Source organism: Topomyia yanbarensis, chromosome 1, assembly GCF_030247195.1.
Source record: "Topomyia yanbarensis strain Yona2022 chromosome 1, ASM3024719v1, whole genome shotgun sequence".
In the NCBI taxonomy this organism is placed as follows: Eukaryota; Metazoa; Arthropoda; class Insecta; order Diptera; family Culicidae; genus Topomyia; species Topomyia yanbarensis.
In genome coordinates, this window is record NC_080670.1 from 31222689 (window position 1) to 31239804 (window position 17116).

General features: G+C 38.9%; 1 protein-coding gene and 1 pseudogene across 1 annotated transcript in view; both read right to left on the bottom strand.

Moving 5' to 3' along the window:
* The window catches only part of LOC131677241 (venom protease-like), a 29127-nt gene that overhangs the window by 2160 nt on the left and 9851 nt on the right, over positions 1 to 17116 (bottom strand). The window contains exons 2-3 of the mRNA XM_058956962.1: positions 15291 to 15494; positions 14710 to 15231 (exon numbers count right to left, since the gene is read on the bottom strand). Coding sequence (XP_058812945.1) covers positions 14710 to 15231; positions 15291 to 15494 — 726 coding nt within the window. The remainder of the gene's footprint in view (positions 1 to 14709; positions 15232 to 15290; positions 15495 to 17116) is intronic.
* LOC131693208 (reticulon-1-like) lies at positions 1365 to 7412 on the bottom strand (annotated as a pseudogene).

The window sequence follows — 17116 nt, forward strand, 5'->3', positions numbered from 1 at the left end:
AAAGGGTTTGCAGATAAGTACCTGATAACAACGCACATTCAATGGCACACGGGTAGGTTAAGGTTTTACTCATTTCTTTCCATAAATTTTAACTATATAATGTTTACTGTTACAGGAGAAAAGCCCTTTAAATGTGAATTTTGTGGAAAAGGATTTTGCGAAAACCAAAAACTTACTCTACACGTGCATACTCACACAGGTAATTGTAGTAACACGCATACAGCATCGGATCTAAAAAAATAATGATAATATTTGTAAACAGCTTTCTGCTTGAAAACATTTACTCAATCGGTAACGCTTAAGATACACATCAGGGTGCACACCCGGAGAACTCCGTACGTGTGCGAATACTGAGACCGAGGGTTCACGCAATACTACAATTTGTGAACCCAACACAATCATAAGGGACGATCCATAAATGACATAGCATTTTTGAGTGATTTTTAGTATTCCCTCCCCCATCGTAGCATTTCGTCACAAACCTCTAAATACCCCCTGGTAATTAAGTAGCTTGACGACAATTCTCCTCCCTCCCCTTGTCCCCGTAAAATTTGAAAAAAAAAAAAAAGTTTTCTCTGATGGGAGATATGTCGTCTCACATCAAACGCCGTGCAGGATAAAGAAGGTACCATATTTTTAAAATTTATTTGAATGCATCATCCGGTGCTACACGTGGTTAGTGGTTAAGGTGAAGAGAACTATGAACTGAGACCGGAACTTGATCCGAACCAAGTTACACGTTGCAGTACTTCAAAAATAAGCAAACGGCCTGGAGGATCGTGACGAATTAATGTTTTTTAAAAGTCTCTAATAAAAATTAAGTAAGCCTGGAGGATATTTTTCTATCAGTTTGATTTTCATTGGAATTCTCTCGAGCTTTTTCTCACATTTTATATAAATAGATAAAATTTGCACAAAACGCATTCACATGATTTCCCTTCATCGATAGGTATTTACAGGTACGTAGCAATTGAAGCTGAAAAGTTGGTAGGAGTGACAACCAACTTCCAAGGAATGGATATCAGTGATGGTTCAACCGACATCGCTAGAGAAACCGCAGGTTTGTAAAAAGGGATGCATCGAAGATCGCAAGAGTAATTCAAACGCCTCTCGCTAAGCTGCTCAGTAACGATTATTATTGTATCGTCCCCTCCAAGATTGGCGCTACTACGTTGTGGATGTTAGAAAATTTTCTTCTAGTCACTATGTAACGTGACTGTGAGAATAACCCCGCAGAAACGGAGGAGTGGGTTGATAAAGGAAGCGTGCTAAATATAATCACCACTTATTTCATTGATATTAAACACATGCTGAACCGCCGAAAAAATTGTGCTTTCAAAGGCCAGACACATCTGTGTCCTTGTCCGAAGATTTGAACAAAATCAAAAACACAATTAAATTTGATTCGCTACTTTTATTACTGACTCTTCAACATAACGATCCTTGGTTGGATAGGTGTGTTTTGCTGAATGTTCATCCTATCTGTTTGGTACTAAGTGCTAAATTCATCTCCGTGTAACTGTTTGAAAGATTAATATAATGACTATATGCGTCCTGTTTTTCTGAAATGTGTGTTTTCGCGGATCTCATCCAGAAATCACGGCATTTAAATCAAATGAAACGGAAAGGAGAAATCGTTTTTTTTTCATCTATTTATTATTTTTTCCATCGTCAACATGGTTTTCCTTAGTAAGAACGTAGTCGTTAATCTAGAATCCATGCTTCACTGACTTGGTACTAATACGGATATATTCCCATCAAATTGATTTCAAAATAAAATATTCGATTTTTGTAAGTGTTTTGCACATCTTATTTTGTGGAACGGCCGCTTTTAATTTTTCGGTGATTTCCAGAATTTTGTTTCTGACCAGTTCCAAGTAAGCGTCAATCAACTGCTTGTTATTTTGGTAGACCTTTGGCAAGGTGAATAGTGCAACGAATGCAATGATGACATACGTCATTCCGTTGAAAATGGCGCCGACATAGGTTAAGCAGAAAAGGACAACGCCAAACTTGATAGAATCGACTAGATCTTCCACCAGGAACAGACGGCGTAACTCCGACAGCAGGGCGTTGGCATGCGCTACAGCAACCGTGATCAGCTGCTGTACTTTCTCCTGCGATAGGGCGCAAAGTCCAGGAATTCTTTGAACGGGTGTCCTTCGGAGGTCTTTTGTACGGCCTGAAGCACGTTCTTGTAGATTCGGAACGAAACGGTTCCGCAAAGGACCAGCAGCGAAACATACGAATAAACGCTGATCAGCGAAATTAGCGACATGGCGAGCAGGATTGGCCACTGCCGAACAGGATTGCTGATTTCTTAACATCGCTCCAGTAGATCAGGGATTCCACTTTCGGATGCAATTTCTCCGGCTTGAACCAAGCATCCAAATCAAACTGCTTGAACAATTTCTCCGCCTGTATACACTGCTCAGCAGGTTTACTGCAAGAAGCTTCTACCGGTTTCGGCGTTTCCTCCGATGCTTGTCTCACCAGGGTCGCCGCTTTTGGGGTGACAACCAGCGGCAGGGCCGTTACTGGTGCTGGATCGGGAGTAGCAACAGCCGCAGTCGTATCATCAGCACAAGCAGCCACACCAGCTGATAGCGAGTCTTCGAACTGTGGCTCCACGTATTGGTCCGTTTTGTTGTGACTGGCGAAAGCACTGAATATATCCTCTTTTTCTACACTATCTGAAGCAGCAGCAGGAGCACCGGATGGCTCTTCAAGCTTTTGATTTTGTGCGGTTGTGTTTGTCCAGCCCCCTGTCAAGGACGACGTCTCTGTACAGCCAGCATCACTGCCATGAAAGGCAAAACATTGATTTTGAACCGAATGATTAGAAGCTGTATTTAGTTACAAAATGTCGATTTTCTGAATGATATGATATTAAATCATCCCACAAGATGCAAAACGTCGTGTGGAATGCTTGAATATCGAGCATAGTGCCGAACATAATTCTTTGTTTGGGGCTTTATAGCTATAACGCCCCACATATGTCGGTCGCTGTCAAACTCCATATGATGGTATAGGGTTGCCAGGAGGCTGTGTTTGTCATAAATTTTCAAACATAACAACAAAGCAAAAGCTGTATTGCTAGTTTGGCAATATTTCATCAAAGTATGCTGTCACTCTGACAGTGTACCTTTATCGGTGTACCTGGGTTATAAAACGTGTCCTTGAAAAATCGTTAGAGCATTCCGTATTAACATATTTGTATTTGGTAGTACTACCCATACTACCCACGCTATCCGCCGGCCCTGAATGTAGCAAGTATTCTGAAGTGGCGTTCCCCTCGAATAATGCGCACTACTTCCGAGTTTCCGACTAGAGAAAATAGGGAGAGAGACGAACAGTGTGAAGCGAAGAATACCTTACTGAGCAGACCAATCGAGCAAAGTAAATAAACATTACTCGTGCTTGGTTTTTTAAAGTCACGTAAATAATAAAGTAAAAAAAGTGCTTGGTTTGGAGGAGATAAGTATTGTACATTCATTAAAAAAGCAACTTAAATTTTAATCAGAATTTAATCACATCGTGGTTACAAGCAAAGACGATGTTAAAGACACGCGGAGAGAAAACAGTAAATTTGGCTGCATGGTTTTTTTTTTTTGTTGGAGACGGACCACTGCGAGCAATATTTAGATCTATCGTGGTATGCCCCTTCCTTAATCTAAGTGTACTATCAACTATGACATATCGTCGCTGTTGTGCTATCTTATGACAAGCGCCATTTAGCACTTTTCGAGAAAAACGATTTTTAAAGTTTGAGATTGAATATCTTAAAATTTATAAATGCTAGAAGCTTTTCGGAAAAGACATTCGATACTTCTATCTTTTCTGAAGTAATCTCTCGATTTGTGTGAAGATCGGTTGACTACACTTACAGTTTTTGCTTAAAACGTAAACCAAAGTCGCTCGCATACGTGTCATAAGTGTGTACTCATGATAAACAATGTATGACGTGTCACAAATGTGCACAGAAGATTTCATATAAAAATGAATTATAACTGATTCGTAAAATTATGCGTTATAGATCACTATGTCCAATATTATACTTTTCCATGCGATAGCAGCAATATCAGGTTGCAAAATGATAATATTGGAACACAAAGTTTTCCCAATTTTCCTCCTTTATTCAGGAAAAACAATAAACAAAAGTTGGTTTCATTGACAATTTAGAAACAATGTCTATCAAACAATGTTATTGTTGACAGGTGACTAGACGAAACAAATATTCTTCTTGCATAATCCATCACTACATTTCGGTATACTTTCCAAAACAAATGGAAATCTCAAAAGGAAATTTGTTCAATAATCTTGAATATATAAGCCAACCATTCCCAGAAAAAAAACTATGGTAGGAAAAGTTTTGCTCCCGAGACAAGAACCTAGCTAATGCTTATGGTTGATCTGCATAGGAATTACCTATGTCGTCAGAGACATCTGTTGGCTTGCTATAAGCTTTTCGGCTTATAGCAAGCCAACAAACTAAGAATGTCGTCTCTTTTTTCTTTGTCATAAGATAGCACAACTCGATCACTCGAGAAATTGGCGCTTGTCATAATCGTGTTTCGCTATATCTCAGCAACCCAGCAGAATTTCAAAATTCTGAAAACGCGACTTTATGGAGATTTTAAAATTAGTAACATGGCATATCTAACTCAGTTCACCCCAAAATGGCGTTTGTCATAAGATAGCACAACAGCGACGATATCACTATTGATGAGTGATTGTCTTTATTGAGATACACACTCTTCCCAGCTAGGCACTACACTTCGGATGAAGTTTATTACCTGTTTGGGATTTGCAGTCCAAATATCAAAAGGCTTCAGTGTTCCTTTACCGAGGACTCTAAGTCTGCGTTGCATCAGTGCACTGCATTCGCAGAGTAAATGCTGTGATGTTTCACTTTCCGATCCGCAGATGCGGCATGTATCGTTTGTAAGTTTACCAATCTTCATGAGGGACCATCCATAAATGACGTAGCATTATATGGGGGAGGGGGGAGTTTTGTATTTTGTGATGATGTGTGACGACAGGGGGGTAGGGGGTCTTGTCATGCTACGTAGCTTTTTTAAAGGGGAATAACTATCATCGTTTTTTATTTTTATTTTAAATTTTGCGGGGACAAGGAGGGGTAGAGTTACCGTCAAGCTACGTAATTACCAGGGGGGTATTTCGAAGTTTGTGACGAAATGCTACGATGGGGGAGGGGGGCGTTAAAAATCCCTCAAAAAATGCTACGTCATTTATGGATGGTCCTTAAGATGATATTTACTCGGACAGTGTCCGTAGGTAATCCTGTCATGATGCATAATTCTTTTTTATTTAATCTAAGCAACTCCAGGCTTTTTTATCGTTAGGTGAAATAAATTTCTTTGATTGTCGCAGTCCAGTTATGGTACTCCAATTGCTGTGTATAGCTGTGATCTCCCACTTTTTCAGCTCCATTTTGAGGGCACACGATGAGACTCCATAGAATGGTTCTGGCCCGATGAAATTAGTGGAAGACCCACTTCTTGCTAACTCATCGGCTTTTTCGATCCCTGCAACTCCACAATGTCCTGGAACCCAGTACAACTTGACCTGATTTTCGCTAACTAAATGTGGGAGTGCAAGGATGCACTCCCACATTAGTTTTGAGCGACACGTAGGAGCCCTTAGGGCATTTAGTGCTGCTTAACTGTCTGAGAAAATGCAGATATTTACATACCGGTATCCTCTCTTCAGGCATACATAGGTGCATTCTAGTATGGTATATATTTCTGCTTGAAAAACTGTCGGCCAGTATCCCATGGGAATACTAGCGTTTATTCGTGGTCCTGTAATACCGGAACCCGTCAAATGGTTCATTTTGAACCCACCTGTGTAGAAAATTACTGAGCCTGGACGGAGAATAGGGTCACCTTGTTCCCAGCTTGACAGTTCAGACTCATTAACTTTATAGGGAGTTTCAAAGTTCGGCATTACCTGTAGCCAATCTTCGTTTGCAATGACGAGGTTATTTATAGGAAAATCCTTCAGAACCGCAAGGTGTCCTGTTAAGTCTCCATGGTTTACCAAGTTATTTTGTATATTAGTTTTTGCAACCATTTTGTGTAAGCAAGCAGCGAGTGACTTCTAGTTTTAATGAATGCTTGACGAATTCCTTTTATGAAATATTTCACACAATACTCAATACTGCAACCCGGAAATGCGTTAATTTACGTTACTGAGCCTATCTACATGTTTTTCGTTGTACTAGAGATAATATATCGAGGATCTAGTGCATTTCTTTTTATTTCAATCTAAATATTTTCCACGCATTACTTCCTTTATCCGCCATATTTGTTTACATTGCTCGTTTGGAACAGTTGTTTTCGGTTCGTTTGGAACTTTTGGCTTCAGTCTTCGCGCATCTTAATAAGCAATATCTCTGGTTGTAAGATGCATTCTACGGTATATGCATTATTAAAAACAAGCTTTACAATTATTTCATCTCTTTTAATCTAGCGATCACCATACAGTTCGTTTTCGAAATATAATAGGAGTCATTTAAAGTGCTGCCTGAGAAAGCGGAAATGTTAGTGATGAAATCATTACAAAGGGAGTGTTGCCGTTTTGACTGATTTTCACTATTCGTCTCTCTCTCCCTATTCTCTCTGTTTCCGATATTATTCCATTATCTAGAACAGGAAATACGATTGTCGCTGGTTGGATTTTTCAGTTTTCAACAAGAACCAGAATAATGCATTTCTAGCCAAACATTTCAAATGGTGCAAATAACAGTTTCTCTTTGTTTACTTTCTCTTTCGCTAATAACTCGGCAGTTTATACGATTGTTACTCTTAACTCTTAGCAGAATAAGCTAGTTAAAATCAGAGTTTTTCGATATATCCTAAAACAATATTGAAAAGTTTTAAGATGACGCCGTAATAATCGAAAGAGAAAGTAAACAAAGAGAGACTCTCATTTGCACTTAGAACCATTTGACATGTTTGTCGAGATTTAACAAAAAGAAATGTTTATTTTGTTGTTGACAGAATTACAGGTATTAGGCAATTCCCAAAACGTTTGTTTGGCAAATCGGCGGTGGGTTTTGCCAACAATTCCATATTAAATTTGCAAAAGGGCGAATAAGATTTGTAAACAAACTTTTATTTTGATGGTTTCTCTTAATTTACTATAATTTCAAAGCAGAAAACAATTGAAATTACTTCTACGAAGGGTAAAAATTTACATTAACGCATTGTAGTGTCTACAGATATGATCAAGTAGGCTAAGAAATGGATTGCTAATAAATCATCATTCAGTGAGTCACTCTTGGTCGTATCTGACGTCTTAAGTCTGGGCTATTACATTGGCGACGAGCGGGAGCTTGAAGAATGCGCTGAGTACTCAAGAATTTCCTCGCGGTCCAGTTTTTCCATTACTAATTGGGAAGAAAAATACTTTGACAGAATGTCCCTAGTAAGTATTTAAAATATTTGAAATTTTAGTGTAAACCGTAATCAGAACGATCCGTTCGTTTGATTAGCTTGTTTATGATGGGTCAGGTCCATCTGGAATCAGAACGATCCGCTCGTTTGATTGGCTTGTTCACGATGGGACCCAGGTCCATCCGTAATCAGAACGATCCGTTAGTTTGATTGGTTTGGTCAATGTGGGACTCAGGTCCATCCGTAATCAGAACGATCCGTTCGTTTGATTAGCTTGTTCACGATGGGACCCAGGTCCATCCGTATTCAGAACGTCCGTTAGTTTGATTGGTTTGGTCAATGTGGGACCCAGGTCCATCCGTAATCAGAACGATCCGTTCGTTTGATTAGCTTGTTTATGATGGGACTCAGGTCCATCTGGAATCAGAACGATCCGTTAGTTTGATTGGCTTGTTTATATAGGGACTCAGGTCCATCCGTAATCAGAACGATCCGTTCGTTTGATTGGTGTGTTTAAGATGGGACGCACGTCCCCATAATCAGAACGATCCGTTCGTTTGATTGATCCTACCATATGGATCCCAGGTCGATCCGTAATCGGAACGGTCTGTTTATTAGATTTTCTTCACGTCAATGAAAAGAAGTTTTAATAAAACACACCCTTGACAACCTTTGCTAAGAAACATAAAACATAATAATTATGTGATGGTTACTATGATATGTATTCTGGGTAGAAGCAGAAGGACGCTGTTCAGCAAATGCTTCGTAACCAACATCACCTGGACCGAACCCAATTATCGCTATAGAACTGCACTAAACAAAACTTAAAAAACGGGATACAAAGTGCTGGACCAAGGCGAGATGTTAGGTACGCACTAAATATATAAGTCGTTTGACAAGCAGAGTCTACCTCTGACTAAAACTTAGAAGAAAAAAAACCTAATGAAGAAAACTAACTAAATTTATATCATAATGCAAATAGATTTCAATATATTGCACTTTATGGAAAATAGCGCAAGGAAAACAAGTTTTCACAGAAAATCGTGAAAAGACTAATCCTTTTCGAAGAACAATAGAAGCGTTGGATGATTATTCCTCACACCACATGCCTCTCATGAGAGGTTGAATTTCATCAAATTAAATTCAAACCTAATACCAAATTTGACTATTTTGTTAAACGTCTACGATCATAAGTTGTTTATTATAGATTTGGAGATTAACTGGGTTCACGTACCAAATATCTCTAATGCGATAGACATATGGATGAGATGATGAAAATTGGTCGCACACTTCAGTGCGTTAAAGCTTGGATTTAAGAACTACGAAACAAGCCTACATCTGATTCGAAAGATATTTGTGAAAGAAGGTTAAGTGTAACAGCTGTTCGGGAAACCATTTGGGGAATTACTCCCGTTCTGAGTCGTGCCGGTTATGTGGAAACTCGGACACTTCGTAAGATGTTGTAAGACTAATCGGAAAAGATCCTCAAAACAACTCGGAAAAAGACATACTTGGAGTTGAGCCATACATTTGTCTTAATCAAAACCGACGCGCAACTAGGAAACAGGAAAATATTCAAGAAGTTCAGGATATTACAGAGGAGATCGAAACCCATTGTTTGTTCCACCTAGAAGAAAAACAATCAATTGTGATTGACATAGGTGGAATCAAGATAAAGTTCATCGTAGGCACAGGTACAATTGAACAACAAATTGATCGAATTTTATAGTTAAATTATCGTTCGAGTTTAAAGATATTGGATGACCCTCTTCTTCGCACATACTTAGAATAGGATATTCTCAAAAATTTTGATTATCTTCAAAGATAACTTTATCCGAATACCTGACGAACAAGGGAAAAGAAAAGTGTTGGAAGATCCAAAGGAAAGGCTAAATATTCAAATAGGATGGGCGATCATGTAGTTATTTAAAATAGCACCACCGACACAAATTGGTAACAAATTTCAATCCATATGTATCCTATACGATGCTGAAAAGAACGGGACGAGATTGAATGTGAAAAAAATGGCAGCAGGAGTTGAGCAAGGCAGGCATGTAAATAAAAAAAAACACCTTTTCCACCAAATCCGTTTGAGAAGCAAGAGAACAAGATGAAGACAGAACTGAAGCAGGATCAATACGGCTTCGTGAAACCAAAAGCCAAACTAAGAAGAGTATTTAATTAAACGAATATTCAGTATATGAATGTAATTATAATTGAATAATAAAAGATTTAATTACTAATAAAACGAAGAAGAGATGTAGTGTCTACAGATATGATCAAGTAGGCTAAGAAATGGATTGCTAATAAATCATCATTCAGTGAGTCACTCTTGGTCGTATCTGACGTCTTAAGTCTGGGCTATTACACGCATATTTTTCATGAAATTCCACTCTGCAGCAGACTAATGAGCGAAACAAGTTTGTTTACAAAAAAAACACTTTCGCCCTTTTGACGAATTAATATTGAATTTCATTTTGCTCTACTCTAAAGACGCTGAATCTTTCTGGATAAAGGCTCGCCATCTCAATCGTTAGTTTACCATTCATCTGTCAGTGTCATTCCAATCGAGCACGACACCTGTCAAAAGCACTCAATCAATAGATATTATAACTACTACAGGTCGCATGTCGCTGCTAACACTGATAATTTATCATCTCGCTCTTACATATGCTAGGCCCATTAGTTTGACACATATTGGGATGGGTACACATATGTCAAAGTAATGTGATACAATATGCTAGAGCGAGACCCCGGGCCCTATTCTCACAGTCACGTCACCTAGTGACTAGAAGAAAATCGCTTCGAATCCTGCTCAAACGAGGATCATTGGCAGGTTTCGTGCTCGATTGGAATGACACTGACAGATAAATGGTAAACAAAACATAGAGATGGCGAGTATATCGAGAGAAATAGACCTTTCTCGTCCGACCTAACCCCCTTTTTTCTTATTTTTATTCAAAAGACTACACATTTTTAAGAATATTGCCGTTGAAATGAGACTATTTGGAGCTATCGTGATTTTTTAATGATTTTTTGAAATTTGAAAAATGCAAGAATGTTGAGTATTTTTTTCACCTTTGCAAGAATGGTGGGACTCAAAATGTGTGTTTAGGCAACACTGTTTTGTATATTTTTGCTTGAGTTCCTGGCAACGCGGCAAATGTAGTGGAGAGTCGCGGTACAAAGTTCATTGGTTATGTAAACAAACTAAAGTGAACCTCTCGGTGGAGAACATTGCATGATAATGTTTAACCTCACTTGTTTGACAGTTCAGAGAGATTGTTTACATGGTCTTGGAATTTTTGTTGATTTGATCATAGTATGAGAAACTTGGTTTGGTTCGCTGCCAAATGTTAACACTTTCCAAACAAGGTCGCTCAGCTGTAATTTTTTTATCTGATGTCGGCATCATACATTGTTCCGTTAAATTTAACATTTTTACTTTTGTTGTACATGATTCATTGTAGAAGTAAGGAATTTCTAGCCAAACATTTGAAAAAGGCCCACTGCCAAATGCAAACAAATCGAATTTTCATGTTCTCTATTAAAATCCTGGGACAAAACCTGTGGATATGTTTTTTTTTTCTTTTTTTCTGATCATTTGATCTCTTGTCTTGCATAGCCACTCTTTCTTCCTCACACATTTTAAATGGACTGGCTACATTTGACAGTTCCCCCTGACTGCATTTGACGGTTCCCTTTGGCTGCATTTGACAGCTCCCCCTGGCTGCAATTGACATTAGGTTTTTTCGTATCCACACGTCACGTCCCAGTTAAAAACTATCTATCTGGCCATGTGCATAAATATAACGTAACAATGGATTATGAAGAATTTAGATAATGATTTTATAACAAATTATAAAAGGGCCCGGGTGATATAAAAGTCCTAACTAGCAATACGCTTATTATAAAATGATTGTAAAGGATTATTGTAACTGATTCCAAAAGGATTATAAAGGCAGTGAAATACGTACTCAACGAATTAAGGGGAGTGTCTCATGTAAACAATATGCGCAATCAAACTAAATAAAACAGCATTAAATTTTTAAATAGAATTATAATGAATTCGACCAAAACTTCTTTTGCCTTTTTCTCAAGGTTTACGTTTGGCAGTTAGACCCTTTTCAAATGTTTCAAATGTTTGGGTAGAATTTAGATTATTTTATCGTTGTTGCGATCAATTTCATTTGGTTTGTTTTGTTCACAATGTTAGTCGCAGAGCATTTTGGTGATCTATGGCAACTGATGACCTTTACACCCCATACTAGGTCCCCTCCTGTTGCAGCTGTTTCGCCCCGTCCGGCACCGAGTCAACCGATGGTCCAGCCTGCGCCGCACTCGTCTGTCACTATGCCAGTGTCAGGGACTTGGATTAAAGGCTAAAAGGTCAGCTACGGCTGGTGGTGTTGCTGCAATCGGTTTGCCTTCGGCCACGTTGGACATTCGGCTAACGGGAATATTCAGCGATTCCGATTCGAAGGAAGCAGCGCCAGTAGAAGACTGCTTCGGTTCAGCAATACGCTCCGGTATTGGACGAAGCTAACACTCCGGCAGGACGAAGGTTTCAATGAGGGGCTCAGACATAAGTAACAGAGTCCTTGCACTTACTGCTTGTCGAGTGAATAATTCCGACGAAACCACTGCCACTCTCGCCAAGCTTGATCACCGTCATAAGTGCGACGTCAGCGGTATAATGCCAGGAATAGTCGAGAAGAGTGCCAGGACTGACTTGCCGAGAGCTACAAGATTAAATAGCAGGACGTTTTTAAAGTGACCGTAGTATAACGTAGAGGGTTTAGGCAGATGATTTATTCAGCAGAATAAGATAGCAAAATTACCCAAAACATAAGAGCTGGCTGTCGAAGTGAATCCACACACATCATCACCTACAGAGGCAAGCAATATTGGAACGCAGTGAAATTCCTTACAATGAATTGATCTCGTTAGATGAAATTCCAGGAAGTACAATTTTCATAGCATAATTTAATCGACCGAAATTGTAGTCCTCAATCGAGAGAGAGACTGAGAGTAGCAGCGGCTAGGAATTTTCTTTCGAAAGCTAGCAGCGGTTTCGCGTATCCTGCGCTAAGTAGAGAGCGTTAAGACAGATCTCTGAAGCATGTCAAGTGCTATCAGATGAGAAAAAACCACGCATCTATGACCAGTACGACAAGGACGGTCTGCTGACCAACGGCTCCGTCCGGTACCACCATAACACACGGCACCGGCGACACATATATTCACAACATACTAATTACTTATCCTTCCGAAAAAGTAAATAAATTGACTATGAAATTAATCATTCGCTGCCTAGTTATTTCGTGCCAATTTGAACAAGACAGCAGTTGCAGATAGCTTTATTGCGGTGCCAAAATGATGGCTACTCGGGATATAATATAAATTTACATATAATTTCTCCTCCCTGATATTCTACCAGAATGTATAATGCTCTGCATTATTATTATCACTCCAATCAAATCCTTCTTACTCCTTATCGTCAGTGCCGAGCGCTATTTTGCATTTGCCGGCCAAAACAACGACAATGCGATAATCGACGAAACTTTTGCTGTAATGGAACTTGAACACGAATAATAAATAATAGTTCCATTGGAAAGCGATAACCTTGTTGTCCTCATGTTTGCAGCTATCATACGCTGGTAGGCATTCTGACCAATGAAAACGCTCTTCGATATGGGCATTGAACGATCAAAATCATTTCAACAACTTATCATCGACCGAATTCGTTACCTATAAAGTTCAGGTAAACTTCACCACCTAAAAATGAATAATCAATCGGATCATCTTGTTAGGAATTAACCCACGAGCAAACAAACAAATGTGTACAAATCCTTATCCATCATCCAGAAAGCAATCGTTTTATAGCCCAATGCTTGATCTTACGATTCAGCATATGCCACCGGGTTTTGCATCCAGCGCCGATTGGTCAATGTATGAACCAGGTTACCATTTTTCCAATCCTCATCCCTCTTGAGTTGATATTCTTTCAAAGAGCATCGAAAGTATTCAAGTAATGTAAATTTTAAAAGTCCGTGTAAACAAGTCTTAGGTAAACAAGCACACCGAACTGTCAGAAAAGTGCGGTTATACATTTTCATACAATGCTCTATATTATTGACAGGTATATGAATGAATCATTTCAGCATCAGTGATGCCAGGTCTATTTAAACAATAGCCTACAGTAAAAATATAAAAGTCAGCCGATTGCTACAAAAATCTCCAATAAATGTATATAATTTAAATGATCAAAAATGTTGAAGGCTGGTGTATAAATTGGCTGGCATAGGCTTTGTTCTGCTAAATATTTGTAATCTGCAAAAGATCTGCAGTGAAAATGCAACATCTGCAGATTTACTAATATATATGCATATCTGGCATCCTTTTAGTATTCCCCACAGGAAATTCATCCAAATGGTGTAAAAATATGGGGAAACAAGGCAAGATAGGTATTCAGAATATGGGGTTAAATGAGCAGCTTGCACTATTTTTGATTTTTTCAATAGTTAGAGGTACCAAATCATCGGGGCAATAGGCAGTAACGAATTGGGGATAAAAAAGGAAGCATCCTATCATATAAAATTTTTTGACGAGAAAGGTCTATTCAGCGTCGTTACTCTACTCCTGTGAACAGAAAAGCCCATCCGACCAATATCTTTACTTAATCCGATTCGTTTGATGTATCGAATCGACGCTTTTTTCGCACGTCGCGCCCACCCGACTAACGTCTCGTGGATTGCCTAATACTCGGCGCGTTACGGTTCGAAATTTCCTTTTGAACTGTATTAGCGTACTGATTCTATTAAAAAAAACACGAGATTTGTTCGGGTTAAATGACACGCTTCCAGATATTAACAATCAACGTGTCAAAAGCGTTGTCAAGAATATTAACTTTTACGATGCAAATTTTCACGGCGAGCTTAGATTGATATGAAATGTGATTATATTTAACAGCACAACAACAGCAGCGAAAAAGTAAAGACTGGAACATAATGGATTTGTTCTAGTTTTCGTTTCTTACTCCCAGTTTCTCCAATGCAAATAGGAACAAAAAAACTTGTCCTTGTTTATTCCGATTTGTTACCAGAAGTAATCTCTTGATGAAACTTATTTGCTCCAGAGTGAATTGTTTTCTGTTGCGCGCGAGTCGATTTTGACCCAACCTCAAAAGTTCATATGCATTGCACCAGTGCCAAAGTATCTAGCTCATTTCAAAAATTTGTTATAATCCGAACCCACAATCTGTCCCCCTCCCGCCCGCGATACTCACAGCTCTCCTCCGCTCCATACCCCGTCGCAATCAACTTCTGCTCCGTCACCTCCTCTGACTGGTACAGGCAGGCCGGCCGAATCTGGTAGCTCAGCTGCACCGCCACCGCCAGTTTGATCAGTGCAATATCGTCGTACTTGGTCCGTATCGTATAGTTCGGATGCTTTATGAATGCCTCGATCGCGTAATCCTCCGGTTTGGCACCGTCGCTGTCGCTGGACAAATCCAAATCACCCAACCGGACCAACACGGCTTCCTTGCTGCGACAGTGTGCCGCCGTCAGCACAAACCGTTCACTGATCATCGATCCGCCACACCGGTACTCAATGGGCTCGGTCAGCGACTTCCGGTATCCGATCGCTGCCATGTGCGGAAATTCACCCAGTTTAGCCAGCTCGCCACCCACGATCAGCTTGTTATCGCTGTTGCACATTTTCCCCCGTTTCTGGATCAACTCGGCGTTCGGTTTGAGCCAGCTCAGGATCTGCGTGGGCGTGGCCAGTTTGATGTATTCCTTACATTCTATCAATTAAGATAAAGTTTAAATAAAGTACCTTTCTCGGATGATTTGTTTACCTTACTTCTAGCACTGATTCGCAATCCCGCGTCTTGCGCCTGCAGCTGTGCCATGCGGGTTCGGTAGTCATGGGGACAGCACACAACAGCCTCCTGCGCGTTGTAGGTACAGATGGTGATTCGGGCAGCCAGAGATTCCAAAACAGGACGACAGTTGCTATAACCGAGGCAGATTCCCTGGCCAGTTTGAAACGGACATTGGTCGCCTTCTGCGGAGAAAGAAAAGGGAGGTTATTTAGTTATTGGGAAATCTTTTGAGTGATTTGATAAGAAGCAGCATCAATGAAAGCTGTATCTAGAAAAAAATTGAACTCATAATCTTGGATATAAATTAAAAATTAGCTTGAGGTAAGATATTTTCAAGAATACTGTAGGCTATTTTTTTGTCCAAAAAAGTCAATTTTCGGCAAAAATTGTTTTTTTAGGTAAAATAAAATTTTGACGCTTTATGCATTTTGAGGTCATTTGGTATCAAAAATACCAGCTTTGAACAAAAAAGAGTCCAAAAAAGTTAACCTTCGTTAAAAAATTCGAGATTGCATCAAATCTCGGCGTTTCATGCAATTTAAAGTCATTTGGCATCAAAAATGCAAATTCGATTTTGAAAATTCCTCCCCACTTCGAACAAAAATCGTCAAAAAAGTCAAATTTCGTTAAAAAAAATTTCCGAGATTGCATAAATTTTGACGCTTTATGCATTTTGAAATCATTTGGCATCAAAAATACCTGCTTGATTTTGAATTTTCCCCCTTTGAACAATAAAAGTCCAAAAAAGTTTCGTTACATTTTTTTTCAAGATTGCATCAAATCTCGACGTTTCATGCATTCTAAAGTCATTTGGTATAAAAAATGCAAATTCGATTTTGAAATTTTCCTTTGAACAAAAATCGTCACAAAAGTTAATTTTCGCTAAAAAAAATTTCGAGTTTGCATCAAATTTTGACGCTTTATGCATTTTTAAGTCATTTGGCATCAAAAATATCACCTCGTTTTTGAAATTTTGCCCCCTTTGAACAAAAAAAGTCCAAAAAAGTTAACTGTCGTTAAAAAAAATTCGAGTTTGCATCAAATCTCGACGTTTCTTGCATTTTAAAGTGATTTAGCATCAAAAATGCAAATTTGATTTTGAAATTTTCCTTTACTCCCCCCTTTGAACAAAAATCGTCAAAAGGCAATTTTCGTTAAAAAAAATATTACATCAAATTTTGACGCTTTATACATTTTGAAGTCATTTGGCATCAAAAATACCTGCTCGATTTTGAAATGTTGCTCCCTTTGAACAAAAAAAGTCGAAAAAGTTAACTGTCGTTAAAAAAAAATTCGAGTTTACATCAAATCTTGACGCTTTATGCATTTTGAAGTCATTTGACATCAAAAATACCAGCTCGATTTTAAATTTTGCCCTTTGAACAAAAGTCCAAAAAAGTTAACCTTCGTTATTTTATTTTATTTATTTTTTTGAGATTGCATCAAATCTCGGCGTTTCATGCATTTTAAAGCCATTTGGCATCAAAAACACAAATTCGATTTTGAAATTTTCCTTTTCCGCCAAAAAAGTCAATTTTCGTTAAAAAAATTTTCGAGATTACATCAAATTTTGACGCTATATGCAATTTGAAATTATTTGGCATCAAAAATACCAGCTCGATTTTCAAAGTTTTCCTCCTTTGAACAAAAGTCCAAAAAAGTTAACTTTCGTTAAAAAAAAAATTCGAGTTTGCATTAGACCTGTGCGCTGCCGCGCCACGCCGCCGCCGCCGGTAAATTTTAACAAACGCCGAAAGGTAGACCGGCGGCGCGCCGCCGACGTCTTTTTCTCACGCCGACAATT